The sequence below is a fragment of the Miniopterus schreibersii genome (assembly GCF_964146895.1).
Source record: "Miniopterus schreibersii genome assembly, chromosome: 2".
In the NCBI taxonomy this organism is placed as follows: Eukaryota; Metazoa; Chordata; class Mammalia; order Chiroptera; family Miniopteridae; genus Miniopterus; species Miniopterus schreibersii.
Window position 1 is genome coordinate 163,269,305 of NC_138102.1, and position 21,892 is coordinate 163,291,196.

At 40.4% G+C, this 21,892-nt stretch overlaps 1 protein-coding gene across 1 annotated transcript in view; it reads left to right on the top strand.

Annotated features, from left to right (window-relative positions):
• The first annotated feature begins 2,278 nt into the window (after positions 1-2,278).
• GUCY2C (guanylate cyclase 2C) overlaps positions 2,279-21,892 on the top strand; it is a 65,796-nt gene continuing 46,182 nt past the window's right edge. The window contains exons 1-8 of the mRNA XM_081129274.1: positions 2,279-2,571; positions 8,198-8,310; positions 10,784-10,848; positions 13,866-14,081; positions 15,154-15,275; positions 16,698-16,794; positions 18,821-18,938; positions 20,967-21,102. Coding sequence (XP_080985400.1) covers positions 2,355-2,571; positions 8,198-8,310; positions 10,784-10,848; positions 13,866-14,081; positions 15,154-15,275; positions 16,698-16,794; positions 18,821-18,938; positions 20,967-21,102 — 1,084 coding nt within the window. The 5' untranslated portion in view covers positions 2,279-2,354. The remainder of the gene's footprint in view (positions 2,572-8,197; positions 8,311-10,783; positions 10,849-13,865; positions 14,082-15,153; positions 15,276-16,697; positions 16,795-18,820; positions 18,939-20,966; positions 21,103-21,892) is intronic.

The window sequence follows — 21,892 nt, forward strand, 5'->3', positions numbered from 1 at the left end:
CCAATCGATGTATCTCTGTCACATCTCTCTCCATTCCACTCCCTCCGGAAAAAAAAAAAAAAAATTAAAGGCAGTTACCACTTCATCCACCCCCTGACATCACCTGACATGACTTCCTTTCATATTTGCAATTCCCAGACCAAATTAAAACAAAACAAAAAGTCTATTCTTTCTCCTACCTTAAATAGAATTACAAAAAGGCGATTTATCACAGAAATACAGTCCACTGGAATCACCACACTGGACAATTATTAGAGAACTTAGAGTCCTGACATAATAGAAACCCAGGCATCCTTTAGACAGTCTTCTGTTGTCCTTTCTTCCCAATTACAGATTTGTGGATGTGTGGAATGACATCACTACCAGCAACTGTAGCCTTGAATAGCCTTGTGTGTCCATGAATGGCAAGTTGCAAATGACAAGGGGTAATACACTTTACCTTTAAGTTTTTCGATGCACTTATCACCAAATTCAAGTCCCTCCAAGGTGAGGCCTACTCCGGGTGCTGTGTTGTGCACAGCAGCAGCCACGCCCACACCTCCACTCCCGGGCTGGCCGTCCTGGATTTCAGGTGTGAAGAAAGGCCGCCCACGAAACCGCAAGCTGCCCCTCCACTAGCGGGAAACCCACTCCTGCCCAGCCTGACCGCGGCCCAGTCTGCTGAAGCTCAAGCTGCTGGGTCTGTCTTGGGTTTTGTGTTCCACTGGCTGCTGCAGCTTCTTCACTGTACTCCCAACTCTCCCACAGCTACTTTCATCAGCGAGTCATCGTGAATTTATTGTTTTTGTGGAGGGGTGAAGGCTGGGACCTCCTAGTCCTCTATCTTGTTGATGTCATTCATTTTAGAATGTAATTCTTGCCATAGGTGGTCATCAATGATGCAAACCATGACATTAGTTGCTCGATCATACTACACCTGTGACTATTTCTAAAGCCCAGTTTAGATCCAGGTCCTCTTGCCAAAACTCCAAGGAGACTATTTTCACATCTGCACAGTCTCCTTAAAAGAAACATGTCCAAGAACGGAAGTCGTGGTCTTCTCCCTCAAAGCTGCTCCTCTCAGAATTCTAGAACATAGTTCACAGCTTTCCCATCTACCCAGCTGAGCATATCAGCAGTCACCATCGACTCTTCTCTGTCTCTAAAGCCCCAAATCTAATGCAAGGTCAACTCTAATCCACTTTACCTTTCAGATATCTCTTGAACCCATCTCCACCGCCACTGCCCTCATCCAGGCCTCCTTTGCCTCTGAATTGGGCCACAGAAACAGCCTCCTAACCTTCTCCATGTCCCCACTCCTGCCTCTCTCCAGGTTATTCCTGCCCTAGCAGACTAAGAGGTCTTTACAAATTTCATCTGATCACATCCTTTTCTTAATTCTGATAAAGTTCCAAATTTTTAATGGCTTACAGGAAACCCTATGTCCTACTCTACCTACTCCTCTGGCATCTTTTATTGCCGCTAGACTCGTAGCTCTCTCCATTCCAGCCATTCTGTGTCTCTTTCCGTTCTTCAAACATCCATGCCACTTCCCGTGTCTGGGCCTTTTTACAAGCTGTCTGTCTCCCTCACATGCCCTTTCTCTCTTTCCATTTAGCTAATTCCCGTCAATCCTTTAGGGCTCAACTTAAAGAACACATTCTCAGGGACGCTTCCTCGACTTTCCAGGTAATGTTAATCTGCCATGTGTTCCCACAGCACTTTGCACTTTTTCATGGTTGAATTTATTTATAATTATTTGTTTCATGTTTATCTCCCCTACTAGAATGCATGTATCATAAGGACATTAATGTATCCATGCCATTCATGGCTGTATGCCCAGTGCCTCGCCAATACCCAACACACAGTCAAGTCTCAATACATAGTTGCCAACTGAGTGACTGAAAAATAGTTCTTCCTAGTTAAGGATTCAGTCTCAATGCATAGTTATAACCTAAACACTAATAGTCCATCATATTTGTGCTTTTGTTCAGCCTTTTGACCTTTATTTTCCATATTACAAAGCTTTTTATGTACATACTATACTTCCCTCTTCCCAGTGATATGTCATAAATTGATGTATTTTTATTGGGTGAGGCCTAGGTAATCTCCCTGTTTATAACTCTGACCTTTCTGTGAGCAAACACACAAAGCGAACTTTGGTTTATCTCCTGCCATAATGTAGCTGCTAATTACTGGCAGGCAGGCTGTATTCTATGGCCCACGTGACCAGTGGAGTATGACCAGAAAGGAACGTGTGGAAGAGTGGACAGAGGGACCCAGCTAGAGGCCGTCCAGCTGGAGTTCCTGTCTCCCTAAAAGCCCAAAGTAAAGCAACTGAGCACAAGGAGTATGGTTCTGAGGTGAGCGAGGTCATGAAGACACCACGGTTGGGCTTGGCTTTGTTGTCACTGCTCCTCTGTCCAAGGCTGATGCATTTCACCACCCCATTGGGTCAGAACTGCCGCAATGGCAGCTACGAGATCAGCGTCCTGATGATGAAAAACTCGGCCTTCCCAGAGTCCCCGGACAACTTGAGAAAGGCAGTGGAACAGGGAGTGGAAATAGTGAGAAAGCGTCTCATTGATGATGGTAAGAACATGCTAACAGAATCCTCCTCCTCCCTGTTACGACCCCTAGGGTCAAAGGGTTGCTAAGATCTTGTGTTCTTTGCCTGATCACCAACCTTCTCTAAGGGCCTGTCCCACACCCCCTTTCTATTTCAAGGCGGTAGATTCTCAAACAGAAGGATTTGAGTCCTACCACAGTGATTTCACTCATAACCACCTTGCTCTGGGGAATGCCAGGTGTTTACAGCAGTGAAATGCCCCAGATAGCATTTCAGTAAAAACCTGATTTATTACTCAGTTTCAAGGAGGTATCATGATTCCTCCTGCAGCTGCTCAGGGGCAAGATTTGGTCTGGACCTGAGATTTCATAGGGTTACCAGTCAAGAAGATGAATTAAGAGTGTAAAATTCATACAGGTGCTAAATCTTTCTCTGGGATTTTTAACCCATCTGTCCATTCTTTACTTCTCTGGTGGCTCTTATAGAATACATAGTCAATATAATAAATTTCCAATTGAATTCAGTGTTGTAATTCTTCATTGTATCTTTTAATTATTAAAGTAAACTTTACAACATTAGATAAAATATGTAGAATAAGATATTAGATAAAATATGCAAAATATGAGGAAAAAATCACCACTGATAATTTCTAGCAACCTGGATATTTCCATGCTTCTCAGTTTTTTGTTTTTATGAACATGGTTGGGATCACTATGGCATAGAAACAATTTTCTATCCTCTTGATTTACATTATTCTACAAGTGACTTTCCTGTAGCTTCATAATCTTCATAGCATCATGAGAATAGATGTGTAATATTCTTTGGAGTAGGTATTCTCCAAAATCATTTAATAATTCCATGTTGTAAGGTATTTTATTATTTTTAATTTTGCATAATTATTTAAAAATACTACACTAAACATATTCATGTATATGGTGTGTTTTTTTCATTCTTTGAAACTAGATTGCTAGAAGTATAATTACCGAGCCAATGTTATTTGATGCATCTTAATGGTTATCTATGGTTTTGAGGAGGGTATGTCTTAATTTTCTCTATTTAATATTGTCTGTTAATAATACCAACAGATATTATACATCATGTATGTGTAATAAGTTTTTTCTGTGCAATATACATTTCTTCAGTCTGTCTGAGACGAGATTCAGATGTAAACAGAGAAACTAGGAGGTCATTTAATAAAAATCTCCTACTTACTGAGACAGTGTGTAGTAATGGGAAAAACATTTGATTTAAAGTCTGAAGACCTGAATTGGAGTCCCTTTCTCAGAGCTTTCTCTCTTTGTGATCCTGGGTGAGTAATTTCTCTTGTCTCTCTGAACCTTGGTTTCCTTGTTTATTGAATACCTATCATGCGTGAGGTAAGATATATAACCTTTTTAATCACAGCTCTGTAAGATTGGCATTGTTGACAGTTTCACAGTGGAGGTTTAATAACTTTGCTAAAGTCATACAGGTTGTCTGTTCAAAATGAGTTTCAAGCTCATATTGGTCTGATTCCAAAGAGTGTATCTTGCCACTGTAAGATCTTTACCTACCATGAACTAACTTTCTCATTAAAATAAGGTTAGAAGTAGAGATTTAGAATCAAACAGATCTTGGTTCATATTCTAGCCTTTTATCCAACCATTTATCACTGGTGACTTCAAGGACATTACTTAAGTTTTCTGAGCCTCATTCTCTCACCTATAAAATTGCAATAGTAGCAGTTACTTCATATAGATATGGTGTGAATTAAATGAGAAAATTAGTATAAAGTACCTAATACACTGACTGAAAATAGTGAGAACTCAATAAGTGGCAGTTGTTTTGAGTGTTGTCACAATATTGTTCTTGAGGATGTTAGTGCTGTAGTTGTTGCTAGGCTGTTGCTGCTGTCAGGAGAACAAGTTACCAGTCATATAAAATAAACAGTGAAGTGCATTGGTAAGATCTTGATCTCTGAACTCATATAACCTGAATTTGAGTACCTGCTCCATCCTTTACTAATTTAATGAGTTATTCTCTCAAAGTTTCACTCATCTCATTTGTAAAATAGAGTTATTAATGGTGAGGCTGTTGAATGGATTAAACAAGTGAAGGATTTTAGGGGGAAGAAAGAACAAACTATGATGCCCACATTTTTGCATTTGGGATGCAGTTTGTTGGATGGGCATTCATGCATAATAAACTCAAGAAGTGCAAGTTGTGAGGAAAAGATAGGTTCATGTTTTAAACATACTGAGCATTATTCTTCAGAAAAAATTCTAAGACAATATACTTAAGGGCCAAATAGAAGAAAATTAAGAGTTCGAAGGTTCTGGGTGATTTCCAAATGGAAGAGATCAATATTTTTCTAGTACATAGGTAACCTTTGTGGATTTTGAAGAATAGATAGGACTTGATGAAAAACATGAAGAAAGATTCCTTCAACTTTAGGACATTAACTCCTCAAGGACATGTGCTCCATGGCTAAACCCTCCGGATCCATGTCCTCCACGTGCCGTCATGTCCTAAACTCAGGCATTATATTCAGATTCCCCTTGGTACAACCCATCCTTAAAGCCCTAGGTAGGAGATAGACGGTTCTGAGATCACCCTGTATTTTATGGGGTTCCACTCATTCTTCCAGGACTGAGGTACCATGGTACAGTGAGAGTGCAGGCCAGAGAGGAAAGAGAAATAGTGCTTGAGGTAATTGCTTGTTTTAAAAGTTAAGCTTCGAATTATCATTCCATGGAAGCCTTTCCATTGTCTAAAAAATGTTCACTATTTTCTTGAGATATCATTTGGGATTTGGGGTGATCAAAGGGATGAAAAACAAAAACAGTCACATAGCCATAAAATGTTGAGAGGCAGCACCATATTACCCTGTGTTCTACAGAAGTGGCTCTCAAACTTTTTGGTCTCAAGACCTCTTTACACTCTTAAAAATAACTGTGGAATCTGAAGAGCTTTGTTTATGCAGTTACTTTCATTGGCACTTACTGTATTGGAAATTAAAACTAAGAAATGTTTTAAATATTTGCTTATTGATTCATTTAAATAACTATAAACACTTTATTGGTTAACAGAAATAAATACTATTTCTTAGTGAAGGAAACCTATATTTATCAAAATCAACACATAGAAGTAGGTGGGAAAGTGGTATTGATTTACATTTTTGCAAATCTTTAATGTCAGGCTTAATAGAAAATGGCTGGATTCTCATATCTGCTTCTGCACTTAATGTCTTGTAATAATACGTATTATGTAGCCTCTGGAAAACTCCACTATATGCTCATGAGTGCAGGAGAGCGGAAAAAAGCAAAGAGTGTCTTAATATAATTATGCAAATAGTTTTGACCTCCTGAAAGAGTCTCAAGGTACTGCCAGAATCAATGGCTCACACTTTCAGAACTGCTGTTCTATCGAATATTAATCAGGATCTAGAATCAGAGTGCCCTGGGCTCAAAACCCAGCTCCACTCCTCGCCAGTGTGTAGCCCTACGCAAGTTAATCTACTTCTCTAAGCCTCCACTTTCTCATTTTTAAATTAGGAAGGTAAATTATTAATTAACTTCATAGGATTCAGGGGAGAATTGAGTGACATAATGCATGCAAAAATCCATAGCCCAATGGCAGGCATATCGTAACAGAGATGATTCTGTTCTGTTCTGTGAATAAGTGGGTGAGAAACTGGCACCCCAGAAGTGAAATCACTTGTCGAAGATCACACTCCATAGATGTCGGTTCCCCTTCTCCCAGACCCCGTACAGTATTTATTCTTGGGTTTTGCCGTGCCCGTCACGGGCTGCCTTGACCCTAGGATGTTTGAGAGAGTCACCTTCAGTGTCCCTCATGACAATAGGCGGTTGAGGAGGAAGAGCTGGCTTACACATTAACAGCAAAAGCGTGGCCATCTTCCCAACACCCCATTTTCATCATGTAACTGCATCGGCCTCCACTTCACTTGCTGACTCCTCTTGCTACTTTCCAAGACTTTCTTCACCCCAATTTTCTACAGCTCCCCATATGCACTCTCCCATGTGCAGGTCCACCACAGCCTCACTCATACTATTCTCCTGGATTCATATACTCTATATTCTTCCTATTGTAATGAGAATTAAATAAGATAAAAGGTATACAGGGCTGGCACATGGATCACTGACCCCACGCCTTCCACTAACTTTCTCTGACTGGTCTTATCACACTGACCTCTCCTATTCGGTTAGTCTTAGCAAACAAAATAGTCATCTCTGATTTAGATCTCTTACTAAACAAAGTATCAGAATAAGTATCTTTGTCCTGGCCTGTGTGGCTCAGTTGGTTGAGCACTGTCGCATGCCCGGAAAGGTTGGCCGTCCCATTCCCGGTCAGGGCACATGTCTAGGTTGCACGTTCAATCCCCAGTCGGGGTGTGTGGGAGACAACCGATCGATTATTTCTCTCTCACATCGGTGTTCCTCTGTTTTTCTCTCTCTCTCTCTCTTTCTCCCTCCTCCCTCCCTTCCTTTCTCTAAGATAATTAATTAATTTAATAGAGAAAAAATAAGTATTCTTGCATTAACAACAACAACAAAAAGACAAGAGATAAAATGCTCCCTAGTTGGTAGACACATTTCTGAGGTGACTGTAGAAGTGCAAAGACTTTTCCATTTTCTGAAAGAACAGGTTTGTATATTTTAAAATATTCTAGTTTGGATGTTCAGAAGAACAATAATTTCTGTTGCCTATATTCTCATTTAAAGGAATTAAAAATTTAACAAACCTGGTTTTAATCCCATTTTACAAGTGAGTGAACCAAATAGAGAAATTAAAAGGGCTTGTGCAAGAACACATAGAAAGTCACTCAGACTGCCAGTCTAGCAATTGAGGTTTCCAGGCTTCGTATATAAGGGCTTTGCAAAATTAAAGATATCTCTGTTTAGGAATTGTGGATTTGTCCTGAATACTTTTATTGGAAGGAAAACAAAATGCAAGAGAGTTTGGTCAAATTGTTCTGCTATCTCTTTATTGCCTTTCAAAATGTGATACCTAGTGATACACGGGGATATTAGCATCGATGTTCTTGCCTTCATCTGAAGATGATCCGTTATCCAAAGATTCTGGGCCAGAATGGGTGGGCACAGTTCACTTTGGCTGTCATTGCTTTCCTAACACTTCCCAGACTCATATAGGACAATTGCTGAGTCTAGAATTATGAAAAGAAGGTAAAGAAAATGAAAATATTCTAAACTGGATTGTGGGATGGTTGCACAAATATATATACAGGATGGGGCAAAGTAGATTTACAGTTGTTCATGTGGAAAATAATACAATAATTTATAAATAATAATACAAGAATAAACTATGTTTCGTATACTCACAACTGTGTATGTGTATACTAAAAATCATTGAGTTGTACACTTAAAATGAGTGATTTTTATGGGGGTAAATTATGCCTCAATAAAGCTGTTGAGAGAGACAGATAGAAGCAGAGAGACAGAGACAGAGAGAAACAAGAAGTGACAAAGTAGTAATATAAGAACTCAGAACTCAAATGATTCGTAGGCCTGAAAATGGATCTCCATTTTTTCCCCCCAGGATCAATTGCCAAAAGATAAATTTTATGTCTGGTATGAACTCCTGAAAAATAACACTAGTTTTCTCTTTTTCCTCCTGTCTGGATAACAGGCATAAATGTGACTGTGACTGCTAACTATACTGTTACAAAGGATACGATTTATAAGTCAAGTGACTGTCGGAGTAGCACCTGTGAAGGCCTTGACCTACTCAGGAAAATTTCAGTAAGTATCTGTCTTTGTAGATATAGCTCACACCCTCTTGTCACAGGACCATCACAGTGTGAGCCTTGGGCACCTGTACATGAGCATCTCTCACGTCATCTCCAGCCATGCTGAGTGATGTAAATACAGGGTGCTCTGGCTTTATCCCTGTAGATTTCCCAAGTGATGAGGACCCTCCAGGGATCCAGGAAAGTGGGAAGAACCTTAGCTCTGTACTATCTGTATACTTTCAGTGTCATGGAAAGGAATTATTTTGTTTTAAAAACTTTTTAAAAAGTTAAATGTTGGTATTAACTGGTTTGCCTTTGTGTCCCTCAAGAAATACCTGAGATGCTCTATTGAAAATATACCCTAAAGCCCTACAGCAGAGATAGATCTCTGTTTCAAGTCATCATCATATATGTGGTTACATGAGGTCAGACTCTGAAGCCTAACTATAAAGCAATAACTATAATGTCAAAGGGTAGATATGGGAAGAGAGAGATTCTTGCCCAATCCCTTCTCCCAACTTCCAATCCCAAGCCGACCTTTATGGAACTAAAGAGTGTTCCAAGTTTTCTAGAAGTGAGTAGATGTGTGAGATGCCCCCTTTATATATATATATATATATATATATATATATATATATATATATATATATATATATATATTTTTTTTTAATTTGTATTTTCCTAGTGATTAGTGATTTTGAAAGTATTTTTTATGTCTGTTAGCCATCTGTACGTCCTCTTGGATAAATGTCTATTTATATCCTCTGCCCATTTTTTTTTTATTGTTGACACTATTACAGATGTCCCCCATCCCTCCCTTTGTCTGTCTCCACCCAGACCCCAGACTCCCTCCCCTGGCCTTTACCACACTATTTTTTTCTTTTCAAATAATATCTAACAACTGTTTATTGAGACCTATTATGTGCCAGACACTAGAATAGATGTAGGGGATACAGATGTGAACTTATTAAGCTGTGTCTTGCCTCTATAGTACCTATATTCTAGTGGAGGAAACAGAAAATAAATATGTAAAGAAATCAATCTGTGAGGTAATTTCACATAATGACAGTACTACGAAGAAAATAAAGGAGCAACCAATGTTATCTTTTTTGGGGGGGTGTTTTCTCTCCCCAAAGCTATTTTATGCACATATAAAAGGTACAAATATATATTCTATTTTTTTATACTCAGATGGTAGCATTTGATATATACAGTTGACCCTGGAACAACATGGGTTTGAACATCACAGGTCATTGTACACAGATTTTTTTCTATAGATACCTGTACTGTTTTCGATTCATAGTTGGGGTTTTGCCAGTGTGGGGGGCAGACTGTGTGCATTGATATGTGATTTTATTTTTATTTTTTATTTATCCTTGTTGTTGAAAGTATTACAGATGTCCCCCTTTTTTCCCCTCATTGACCCCTTCACCCCCACAGGCCTTCACCACACTATTGTCTGTGTCCATGGGGGTTATGCATATTTGCATATATGCATATAAATTCCTGGGTTAATCTCTCCCAATCCCCCACTCCACCCAGACCCTGCCTTCCCTCTGAGATCCCTCAGTCTGTTCCATGCTTCTATGTCTCTGGATCTATTTTGTTCATCAGTTTATTTTGTTCATTCAATTCCACATATAAGTGAGATCATGTCACACTCATCTTTCCCTGACTGGCTTCTTTCACTTAGCATAATACTCTCTAGGTCCCTCCATGCTGTCTCAAAGGGTAACCCTTTTACTACAGAAATCTTTCAAGAGGCTCTCCATGAAACAGGGCACCAAGAGCACAGAGCCATGGTTCCAAAGCTTTAATCAATAACATCCTGCCACCGAGATAGGCCACACCCAGGCCCGCTGGAGTGACTCATTACAGCTGTCATCCTCAATCCTGGGAGGCAGGGCCGGGGTGGGAGAGCCAGCAAGGAAGTTTCCATGCTTCTTCTCAGGATCTCTACAGAGGGAGGTTGACCTGGTTCTGTAAAACCAAGGACGGGATATCCCTAATCACAGTCCCCTTGAGAAATAGCAGAAAACAAGGTCTGTCATCACCCAGCTGGTCACATTACATTTGTTCTCTTCAGCCCTATTCTGTAGCTTTCTCTAAAACTTGCCCACTCCCTCTAGAGCACCTCCAGATCTAGTTTTTCTCTAATGTGGCCGACAGATCCTGCATATGTGCCCATCTGCCAGTCCTTCTTCCTCCACCTGCGTCTCCCTCTTGATAAAGAACGCACGTCCCGGCAGTCAGCGCACTTTCAGCGAACACCTTTCCCTCCCCCGACAGCAGCGCCTCTCTCAGTCTTCATCCCTTAGCTGCCCCTTGCCCAGGTTGCTCTTTTCTGCTCTGCATTCTGACACCTTAAGCGGTCCACTTTCTCACCTGGGAGCCTTCCCCTTGCCATTTCTTTTCTGTCCTTTGATTCATTTTTTTTCTTTTTAGGGATTAGTTTTCTTTCTTGTTTTTTTTTTCTCCTACAGAGTGAAAAAAAAATGGGTTGTGCCCTCATGGGGCCCTCGTGTACATATTCCACCTTCCAGATGTAGTAAGTAGTTTGTTTTGTTGTTGTTTTGATGCGACTGTGAATTGAAGTCACGACATGACACCAGTGTTAAAATGGTTTATCAAACAGCAGTCTAGTCAAGGCAGCACAGTCAGGAGTGTTGGGGCCCTCGGATTTTGCCACCCGTCTAATAACCGCCATTCCCTTATCCAGGTAATTCTACCCTTGCCCAGTGCCCGGTGAATGCCAGTAGCCGTTCAGGCTCAGGTGCCGACTCTGAGCTGGGGAGGCAGCGCGGTATAGGTAAAGAGAGTCTGGCAGGAAGCAGGGAAGACCGTGCACTTGGATGATTTGAGGAGCTTAATCAAAGAAACACTCACAAAATTATAAGCAGAGTGTGGAAACACAAAGAAAAGGGCAGCACCCAAGGGCATTAGCAGGGCTCTGTTTTAGCTCTTTGTTTATAAGAATAAGGAAAGTAGCAAGGTACTTATTTCATAGCATTATTTGAGGATTATAAATAACATATTAAAGTACTTTGCACAATGCCCTCATCGGCCTAGAAAGAAGCTTTCAGGATATTCTAGAATGCAAATACTTCTCTTTGGGACAATCTCCCTCATGCCTTCCACTCATCAAATCTCATCACCAAAAACACTTTGTTTTTTGTTTTTGTTTGTTTATTTGTTTTTGTTTTTGTTTGATTTCAGAAAGAGGAAGGGAGAGGGAGAGAGAGAGAGAAACATCAGTGATGAGAGTCATTGATCGGCTGCCTCCTGCACGCCCCTGACTGAGGATCGAGCCCGCAACCCGGGCATGTGCCCTGACCACAAATTGAACTGTGATCTCCTGGATCATAGGTCAATGCTCAACCGCTGAGCCACACTGGCCAGGGACCACAAACACTTTGTTCTGCCAGATTATACCTTCCCCAGTCAAAATCCCTGCCACATACCTTTCTTTCATGTGTTACAATCTTCCCCTGAATCAAGGATCACCCCACGTCTACCCAGAGAATACCATGCTGAAGAACCCCTTGCAACAGATTCTGGAGAGTAAACATTAGACCTCTGAAATTTCTGTTGCAAACTGTGCTTCTCACACCCAGCTCTACAGACAGACTCAGATGCTCAGGGCCACCACACACCATAGGCACACCCCAGAAGCACTTTTCCTAGCCCATCTTCCATACCCAAATGCAGACAAATACAGAATTTACTCTTCCTTGCACTCATTCCCGATTGTCTTGTCTGACCACTTATTGATAATGCTATAGAGTAGGCCCAAAAGAAAAGGAAGATTAAGAGAATTGACTCACCATTTATGAGGACTTACCATGTGCCAAGAGGCATTTTCGTTTTATTGAAATGAGAGAATTAAGTAAAGCCCAGCCTCTGCCTGGTGACAGAGAAGGTGACAAGGACACTGGTGACCAGTACAAGTCAGAGCGAGATAGGTTCTATCAGAGAAGTACAAGCAAGACGCTCTGATGCACAGAAGGAAATGGTCGCCTCTGGCTGGGAGAGTTATGCCTCAAGAAGGGAAAGGCTTCATGAAGGCAGTGGCATGGACGTTGCATGTCGAAATGGTAGAATGGGTAGAGATGAAGGAATAAGCATCCCAGGCAGGCAGAGGGAGAAGTAAGTGTAAAAACAAAGAAGCAGTGAAGTGTAGAAAACTTACTGAAGTCTGTGCTAACTGACATGCAAGAGATGTATAGGAGAGTAATGGAGGTAAAACTAGAAAAATTAAGGCGGGCCATAGTTGGGAGGTCATGAGTTCCAGGCGAGAGAGTTACATTCAATTAGATTATTAGTTGTATATAATTTGTTGTATTCCATTAGATTTAGTTCTATTTCATTAACCACTAAGATTGGGCAGGGAAGTACCATAGGAAGCAGCTCAACTTTGGGAAGAATAATTGACAACAGTGTATAGGAAACACGGGAGCAGAGGAGGAGACTGATGACAAGGAGGCCAGCAGGGGCGAGGGGGCGCTGTCAGCATGAGAGCAGCTGACGCGGACAGGGAGGATAGCTCTCGAAGACATTTAAAGGTGGACTCAGTAGTATTTGATAACTGGTTGGATGTTGGGGTGAGGGAAGGAAAGTAGTCAAAAAGGCTTTGAGATCTCAAAACACAAAGAAATGGGAAAATCAGAATAAGGAACAATTTTGAGAAATAAAGATCAATTTGGCTGTGAACATGGGCAGTCTGAGATGGAAGCAGAACACTCAGTGACACCCTTCAGTGGAACACTGGAGATGGAAGGGAATATTGTTGTCTTCCTTTATCAAATATATGTTGAGCACCTACATCTGAACCAGGTGGACGGGAGATGCTGAGGTGAACACGCAAGACGGGATGATCCCTGACTTCATGAAATTTGCAGTCTAGTGGAGGAGACAGATACGCACCCAAATAATTACCTGGTCTTAGGTATCAAGGGAAGTTTTCCTGATGGATAAAGAGACATTTAATCTAGGACCTGATGGGAGCAAGAGTCAGCCAAGGGGGCGGGGCAACAGCATTCTTGGTATTGGGAGGCCCTGATGGAGAATAAAGCTTAACATGTTTAAGGAACTACAAGAAGGTCCATGTGCTGAGCAGAGGAAGGAAAACTCTAATATCCTCAGCTGATGTCTGTCACAAAGGTCGTCCACAGAAGAGCCAGAAGTAAGGCAATGAAAAGAGAAAAAAGTGTAGAGAGCATCCTTTGGACTTTACAACTGTGGTAGCTATAGAGGCCCATCCCCTATTTTCTGAGCCCTACTCCCCAAAGTTTTATGTCCCAGCCTGCATATTATGACAGCCCAAATGACAACTCATTTTAGAATAAATCAAAGAAACCAAGCCACAGACACATGAAGACACCTAGAGTGTTCTTAGAACACAGCATATGCTCAATAAACATTGTTTTAAAATTCACCTGTGTGGGAGGGACACTTATATAAGACAGCTGCTTGAGTGATCCTGTTTCTTTACATGCTGAAACAAGTTAAAGAGTGATCTTATTAAGTTAATCCTAATATTGATTTCTTTTTTACCTCTTGGCATAGCCTTGACACAGATTTGAAATATCCCATGATTTCAGCTGGAAGTTTTGGATTGTCATGTGACTTCAAAGAAACTTTAACCAGGCTGATGTCTCCAGCTAGGAAGTTGATGTACTTCCTGGTTGACTTTTGGCAGAACAATTCTTTGACATTCAAAACTTTTGCCTGGACCACTGCATATGTTTTCAAGAATAATACTGAGTCTGAGGACTGTTTCTGGTAAGCAGAATTATTAACATTCTCTGGCATCTGCCATGAAAAGAAGCCATAGACTCATGGCAGGCCACTGGTTATTATCAGATGCACCTTCCATCTGTTACAGCATTGGGAGTGGACACCAGCCCACTTTCTTACACACAAATGAAAGCAAAGGGGTCAAAGAAACATAGTATCATAAATATAATCAGCATGCAATGCATTTTCAAACTTTTCCTAGTTTTCAAAGTCCCTTCAAGGTAGTTTTATTGATTTCCCACAGTAAATCCTTTGAAGAAAAGAGAACAGATACTATGATTTCCATTTTACAGATACGGAAATGAAAACCAGAAGTTAATGCTCTCACATTACCATGCAAGATATGATACCAGAGAATGTGCATTCTGCCTATACCTACAATTAGTTAGAAATCATTTCTCTCATAGTTTTTCAGAGGAATAGAGTAGGGGAGGGTGGACAGAGAACAGTACAATGGGCACCATTGCTAAAATAAAATTGCAAGGTTCACTCACCATCAGCAAAGATGGCACAGAGAACCCTTTGATTGGGTTACTATTTGTATCTCCAAGATGCTGCTCAGTTCTGTAGTCTCTCTCCATGTAAGTACACATAAGAATAAAAGTAGGGCACCACTGGGATTGCACACCTGGGGAACTACAAGAATGAACTCAAGGACCTCATCCTAGAAACTCTGGGGTGAACTTAGAACACACATAAGTTCATTTCACACAGGAGGATAAATTATTTCTATGAACTTTGAATTTTTGTACTCTACATTCAAGGGTTTCAACTTATCTGTGATAATGGGGCTGGATTATAGAGCAGAATAGAACCTTCCTTCTACAAATAGCAGGAAGCCATTATTAGGGACCCACCACATCTCTACTATGTGTATATGTGCATGAAGTTTCCCTAAAACTTCCCCGATACTTTCACTAAACTAGATGCCCACACTCATGGACAGATCTATAAACAATTATCAAATGGCATGGAAGGCCATGAAGAAACTAAGCTGGATTCTTACAGTTTCTCTCTCTCTCTTTTTTTCTTTCTTTTTTTTTTTTTTTTGTTCTAGGTACCTCAATGCTCTGGAGGCTGGAGTTTCCTATTTTTCTCAGAAACTTACTTTCAAGGATGTGTTAAGAGGAGAGGCCGAGTTTCAGAAATTCTTAATGGACAAGGATAGGCAAAGCAATGGTAAGAAGACATGAAGGTAATTTTTTGCCAACTTCTTCCTCACAACTACCACTTCCTTATGAATTATTTTAACAAATCTATCAGGCAGAGCTATCATCATTACCTCAATTTATTTTTATCTTTTGGGAGATCTATCGTTGCATGCAACTCCATTATATGGTTTCTTTCATTGATTAGAACCATATCCTCTGAGAGAAATTAGAAAAATTGTGTTGGGCAAATAAATTAACTTCATAAAAGTAATGATGATGTTAAAATCCAACTTTTATAAGCCAAAATGATATCACAACCCGTCATCACAGTAAACTGGTTTTTAAGTTCACCTCAATCTAATATTTTCTTGGATTTGTGACAATTCCTCAAACGTTCTGAACCCTGCTCCCCTCATGACTAAGAGGATATGTTTACTGATATCTAGCCTCAAGCAAAATTACAAAAGTAAGCAAAGTATCTCACCTGCCCACTGATCTCCGAGTTACAGGTCAAGTGTGAAAGACTAATGGGATAGCCATCCTCCCTAAGTTCTTAGGTGATTTGCCTAACAACTTTTCCACAGAATTCTCTTCACAAATAAGAATGTATCTGGAGTAAAGGAATCAATTTTGGGAATTTCCTATGGGAAAATGCTTGCTTGGCAGGATTTCCTGGTATCACATCATCATCTACTGTCATTACTAAGCATGTACCAAATCAAGAACCTACCATTTGGAAAACATTGACCAAAATATGATTTTTTTTTTTTTAAAAAAAGCATTACGTTATTCCTGTCCCTAAAGGGTTTACAGTCCAACTGGGCAGCACAATATATTTTTAAAATCTAATGAAGTGTCCCCCACCTCCTCTTACTCATAAAGTCATGCATTTGAAAAGTCTAGCTGCAATTATAGAATCAGACTGGACTCTGTCACTGAGATCACTAAGACTAAGATCTGAGCTAAGAAGCTACAAAGCCCCACAAGCTTAGAAAAGCTTCATCAATTCTCATATTAACTTTTTATACTATATCTTTTCCAGCCACTTTACAAATGATGAGGTGAAAACAGTTATCAATGAAAGTAGTTTTTGTAATGACTCCAGCCTGGTGTAATGGAATAAGTACCAAACCGGACTCATAAGACTTGAATATCAAAACTACCTCTATCATCTACTAGTTCTTTAACCCTTTGACATCTTGGCTTCAGTCTCCTTAAATCAATACAGTTAAGGGGATGGACTAGATCATTCTTTTTAAGATTCCATTTAGCTCTCCTCTGACTCTGTAAATTTAAGAAAAGGGGAGGCAATAATTTGAGGAATTGGTGTTAATCTTAAAATAAATGTATCATGGACATAACTGGGTTCAAATTCAGGCACCAGGCTCCCTTTCTGTTTGTGTGCAGACCGTTGCATATTTCCCTCTTTGTCTTGCTCTCTCTCCTCCAGTGATTGTTGTGTGTGGTACACCAGACACCATCTCCTCCCTCAAGGGTGACCGGGAGGTGGCTGAAGACACTGTCATTATTCTGGTGGATCTATTCAGGTATAATATTTGGAAGAACTCTTCTCCATTCAGAAAGAAAATGCTCCAAGGACTTCCAAAAGGCGCATCCCCTTTTCCTTTGCTTTGCCCAGCCTCATATAGGGTTCAGTATGATGATAATATTTTAGCCTATGTTTCATTGCTTTTTTATCATGCCTCATTCTTATTTAATTAATCATGGTCTTAGTAGAGGTATATTTGTTTTACATCACTATCATGTCTAAATACCGAAGTTTTATGAAAATCCCATGAAACCCTCATGTCTAGTCATCCTGGTGTCCAGCCTGATTTTAAGGTCTTTTCCCAGGCAGTGTTAAATCAACTTACAATCCAATAATATTATCTATGGGAACCTGTGCCATATCTGTGCCTTCAATTGCTAATGGCCTTTGATCCTAGATTGTTTTTCCTTCAGCCACCATTGGTATGAGGAAAGTTCCAGTTAAATGAATTTGATTTACACAGTTATTCTTTGCCCACTCTGGCATAGTCACTGGGTGGTGATCTTTTCCTCTGCATTTCCCTGGAACTGAAGAGAGGAAACTCTAGAAAACAGAAATCACTTTTTAGTGCATCCCTCATTTTACCACTCATCTTCTAATGTGGAGACCCACAAACTAACTGTGCCAAAGTAATATCTGAGTCATGTTAAGCTTAAAGAGGGTTTCACTGGTGTGGCTGTGCCCTTTGCCCCATCAGCTAGATCATATGACTTCACTTATCTGCCTGGCTCATTAATCATTACCTTTCTGTATTCAGACCAGAGCTATTACTGCATTAGCTCTTTCCCATATTTGCCTAGTCATTTCACCCACACTAAACATACTTTTCACAGTGTTAAGAGAAATGAAGCATAGGAACTGCAGGCCTGTTTGACCACAAGTTGTTTCAGAACATAATTCAATCAACCAATTTAACTTTTTAGCTGCAGAATAAAGGAAGGAGGGCAAGTTATCAACATTTCATCCCTACAACCACATTGATAGCTTCTTTCAATAACTGTTTTGCCCTCTGGAAGGAGTTCTCAGTGTAGCCAAGTTGGTGTAATTTTACTCTTAGCAAATCCTCAGCGGACTGCCAAAGTGTTGGCAACCCTTTGTCACTATTCCCAAAGGACGCCCAGCTATGTTTCGGGAAAATCATGAGATTCACTTGAAACTAGACATAACTTGGGTTCAAATTCCAATTCTGACACTTCTGGTTCATTTAACTCCTGGGTATTGCTTAGTATTTTGAGATTAAATCTGCTCATTTGTAAAATGAGAATAAAAATGTCCACTTTATAGGAGTACTTTTAGAATTAGATGTGATAATATGAGCAAAATATTCAACACAGTCCTCAATTCATAGATGTGTCCACCTACTGTTTGAGTATTAAGTGATGGTCAGCCTAGATATAGTGGTTCAAACATGTTAGATTCTTGGCCTATTAAAACGTTTAAATGGTTAGGAAGCTAGGTACCATTTGCAGCACAATCTCAGACATTATTGGGAGTCCACAGTGTGCCAAGTATTATCTTGGGGTGGAGGGTACAAGGACCAATAAGCAAATGTCAAGAAGTTTACAGTGTCAGAGAAAATGTTTAGCATTTCCATTCTTATGTCTCACCATTAGAAAAGCAATTTTAACTCATAAAAATTCTCTCTATCATACCTTAATATCTCTAAATTGTTATGAGCACTTAAGGGAAAGAATGTTCCCAGGTATAAACCAAGGATCATTAAGTCTGGAAAGCAACCACTAGCTTGCATGTCCAGAGCCCAGACAAATCTCCCTCAAAGAACTATCTGCCTTCTGATCTTCCTTTCCCTTTGATTACATTAAGCACAGCTGCCTAAGTTCTCTTGTTCAGCTTAGCAGGTGTGGAAGAAAATAAGCCTGTCTGGGGCAAGTAGAAAGTTTTGCAGGTTACTGGAAAAAGTAAAATGTTTTAAACTATTTCAAGGCTGATGTTTTAGTTTGTGTGAATTGTAGAAGCTCCATTGGAGGAACCTAATTTTCATGAGAAACTGCTTTGTATTGCAGTGACCACTACCTCAAGGACAATGTCACAGCCCCTGACTATATGAAAAATGTCCTTGTTTTGACACTGCCTGCTGAAAAGCCCATCCCAGACAGCTCTTTCTCCCAGAACATGTCACTGGTAAGCTTCATATATACAAACTATTATTTTCATCATCAAGGTTAAGATGTTATTCTACTATTTGGGACTCTAATTCTTAGATGAGCAATTATTATTATTTTTTTTACTCATTCCAATTCACTCAACAAGTGAGATCAGCTATGTGTAATAGCAGGATCCCTGCTACTAAAACTCTTACTATGGGTCAGTGTGCCAGGCTCTCAACCAGCACAACAGTGCACACTTCTGTGACATCGGAATGGAAGTGACAGTGTGGGAAGTTAGAAGATGCCCTACTGACTTAGGGGAGGTAGAAAGTAAACGATGTAAAATAAATAAAGTTTTCCTACATTCTAAAGCAACTTTCTGCTGGCACCAATATCAAATTCTACCTTTAGAGATATACACCAGGGTGGGCAAAGGTAGGTTTAGTTTTCATATAGAAAATACAATAATTAATAAACAATAATACATGAATAAAGTCTATGTTTCACATACAACTGGAAACCTACTTTGCCCATCCCTGTATTCCTAAGTAAAGACATTGTCGTCAGTTATGATGAAGTTAACCATTGCCAGGAGAGTCCTGGTTTATTCCTCTTACCCCAGCATCCCATCTGGTTTAGCATTTGTCCCCAAAAACGATGCTCCAATTGGACATTAAATCGTGGTCACCTTATTATAATGCTGGGCCTCTTACTCTAATACCATATTGGGCTTGGTCAGTCACTGCGCCTTAATATGATCAAATTCATCAGATGTGTTCTGCCCTCACAGACAGCTGAGAGCAGGTCTGGAGTGGGAAGAGGGGGGAAGGAGCAGTCCTGAGGACCCCGAGCAGTTTTGGGAGCAAAGGCCAGGCTTACAGAACTCTGTAAGGAAAGTTGGGTATCTTTGGGAGTGCCACAGTTTTTCCTGCGATAGCAGTTCTAAGCCCTCTGCTTTACAACCCTGCCAAAATTAGGGGCCGTACCCCCTTTGGGGTACGGCTGGGTCTTAACTGGATTCTTTCCATCTCACAAAATGATGATTTCAGCAAAAGACTCTAAAACCAATGAGAGGTGTCCCCCCTCCCCTTTTATATTTTCTAGCATATATTCTTTGGGGTATAGTATTCAGGTAACACCTGCATAGCTTCTAGGCTCTGGCAAAAGTGTAATTCTTCATAGGTGGGCAATCCAAAGTACCCAAGCGGACAGAACTCAGTTGGTCTCAGTGGGACACGGAGCCTTTAATCCATAGCCTAACTCTGTTGCAGGGGAGTTCTGACCCTCTCTTTTATTTATTTATTTTAGATTTTAAAAATTTTTAGAGAGAGAGGAAAGGAGAGGGAGAGAGAAAGAAACATTGATGTGAGAACGAAACATCGACTGGCTGCCTCCTGCACGCCCCCTACCAGAGATGGAGCCCTCAGCCTAGACCTGTGCCCTGACGAGGAATCAAACCAGCAGCCTTTGGCGCCCGGGACGATGCCAGCCAACTGAGCCACACCCGCCAGGGCCTGACCCTGTCTTTTATGTTCCCCTGGGAAGACGTTGATGGTCTGAAGTAACACCCAGTTAGAACTGTCTTCAAGGCAAGCTCAGTGGCATCTTCCAGTCAAAACTCATCCTGCCCCATTCAGGATACTCAAAGGCAGGGATGTTTCTGTGGTTCCCTTTTACTCTTTAATGAAAACATTAAACTACAAGCATTATTTTTCTATAAAATCTTACAAGTAGGAAAATGCTATATGTTGTCCTTCCTGATTGAAATGATGTATTTTATCCCTATGGGAAGGAAGTGCAACTGCTTTTAGTTTCTTCCCTGAAGGCAGTGTTCTCGGTTTATTGATCCCAAGAGAAGACAGAATTATGACACAGGGTTAGTAAAGAGCCCCACCCCAAGGAAATATTTTCTAAAATTCTCCTTTAATATCATTTCTACAATTCCCCCAAAATTCATTTACCCTTCCAGTTACCCTGCTGACCCCAAGAACATTCTGATCCGGGCTCAAGACCAGAATCTCTTTTTTGGAACTCATTTTAAAGATTTTTCTTTCTCATTCAGGAGATAAATGACTTTTCTCTTGCCTATTTGAATGGAATCTTGCTCTTTGGACACGTGCTACAGATATTTCTTAAAAATGGAAAAGATGTTACCAGCCCCGAATTTGCTCATGCGTTCAGGAACCTCACTTTTAAAGGTACTGGTCATCTAAAAGCAAACAACAACACTTAACTAACACTTTCTATAGAAAGCGAAGAAATATGGACTTTGGGAAGCAAAGAGGGGGTTTGGAAATAGATGGATCAGCAGATAACTTACCATTGAACTTAATTGGGGGCAAACACCATTGTATAGACTTTGGGAGTGCTATTATCAATAACTACCTCAGTTTATGCTTTAGAACTTCAGAATCTCTGAATATCAAGGAAAGAGCATGTAGCTCAGACCCTGTAGTTATGAACAAGTTCATTGCAGATCATTTTGAGCCACGATGTCCTGACTGTGCTTGGAGATTAGCAAAAAGAAAAATATCTGTGGTTTGATTTTGGTTCTCCCATGTTTCTCTTTCCATCCTTCAGAAATCAGGGACCCTGTGTTACCCCTCCAACTCAAAACCTCTCATAGCAATACCACCCAAAACTTCTCAACACACGTCCCTCTGAACGACAGGGATCAGCATTTCCTTTCCACACAAGCTCCTATTGAAACTCATTTCCCAGACCTCATCCAGATACTATAAAAAATATTTCTTTTTAGATTAATGTATATTAAGTGAAAGATGAATGATAGTTGACTTTTCTAACTTGCCTTATATCCTTACTCTGAAAAGCCTTTATCCTACTGCAGAGGGAGTCTCCTCTTGGCTTCAGAGGGGGGTAGACACCCAGCACTAATGTCTGAGGGCTGCCTCAATGTCTATGGAGCATGACAATGATAGAAGAGGTCACTGCCGCTCCCCTGAAGAAGCAAAGAGGGAGGGGGGACTT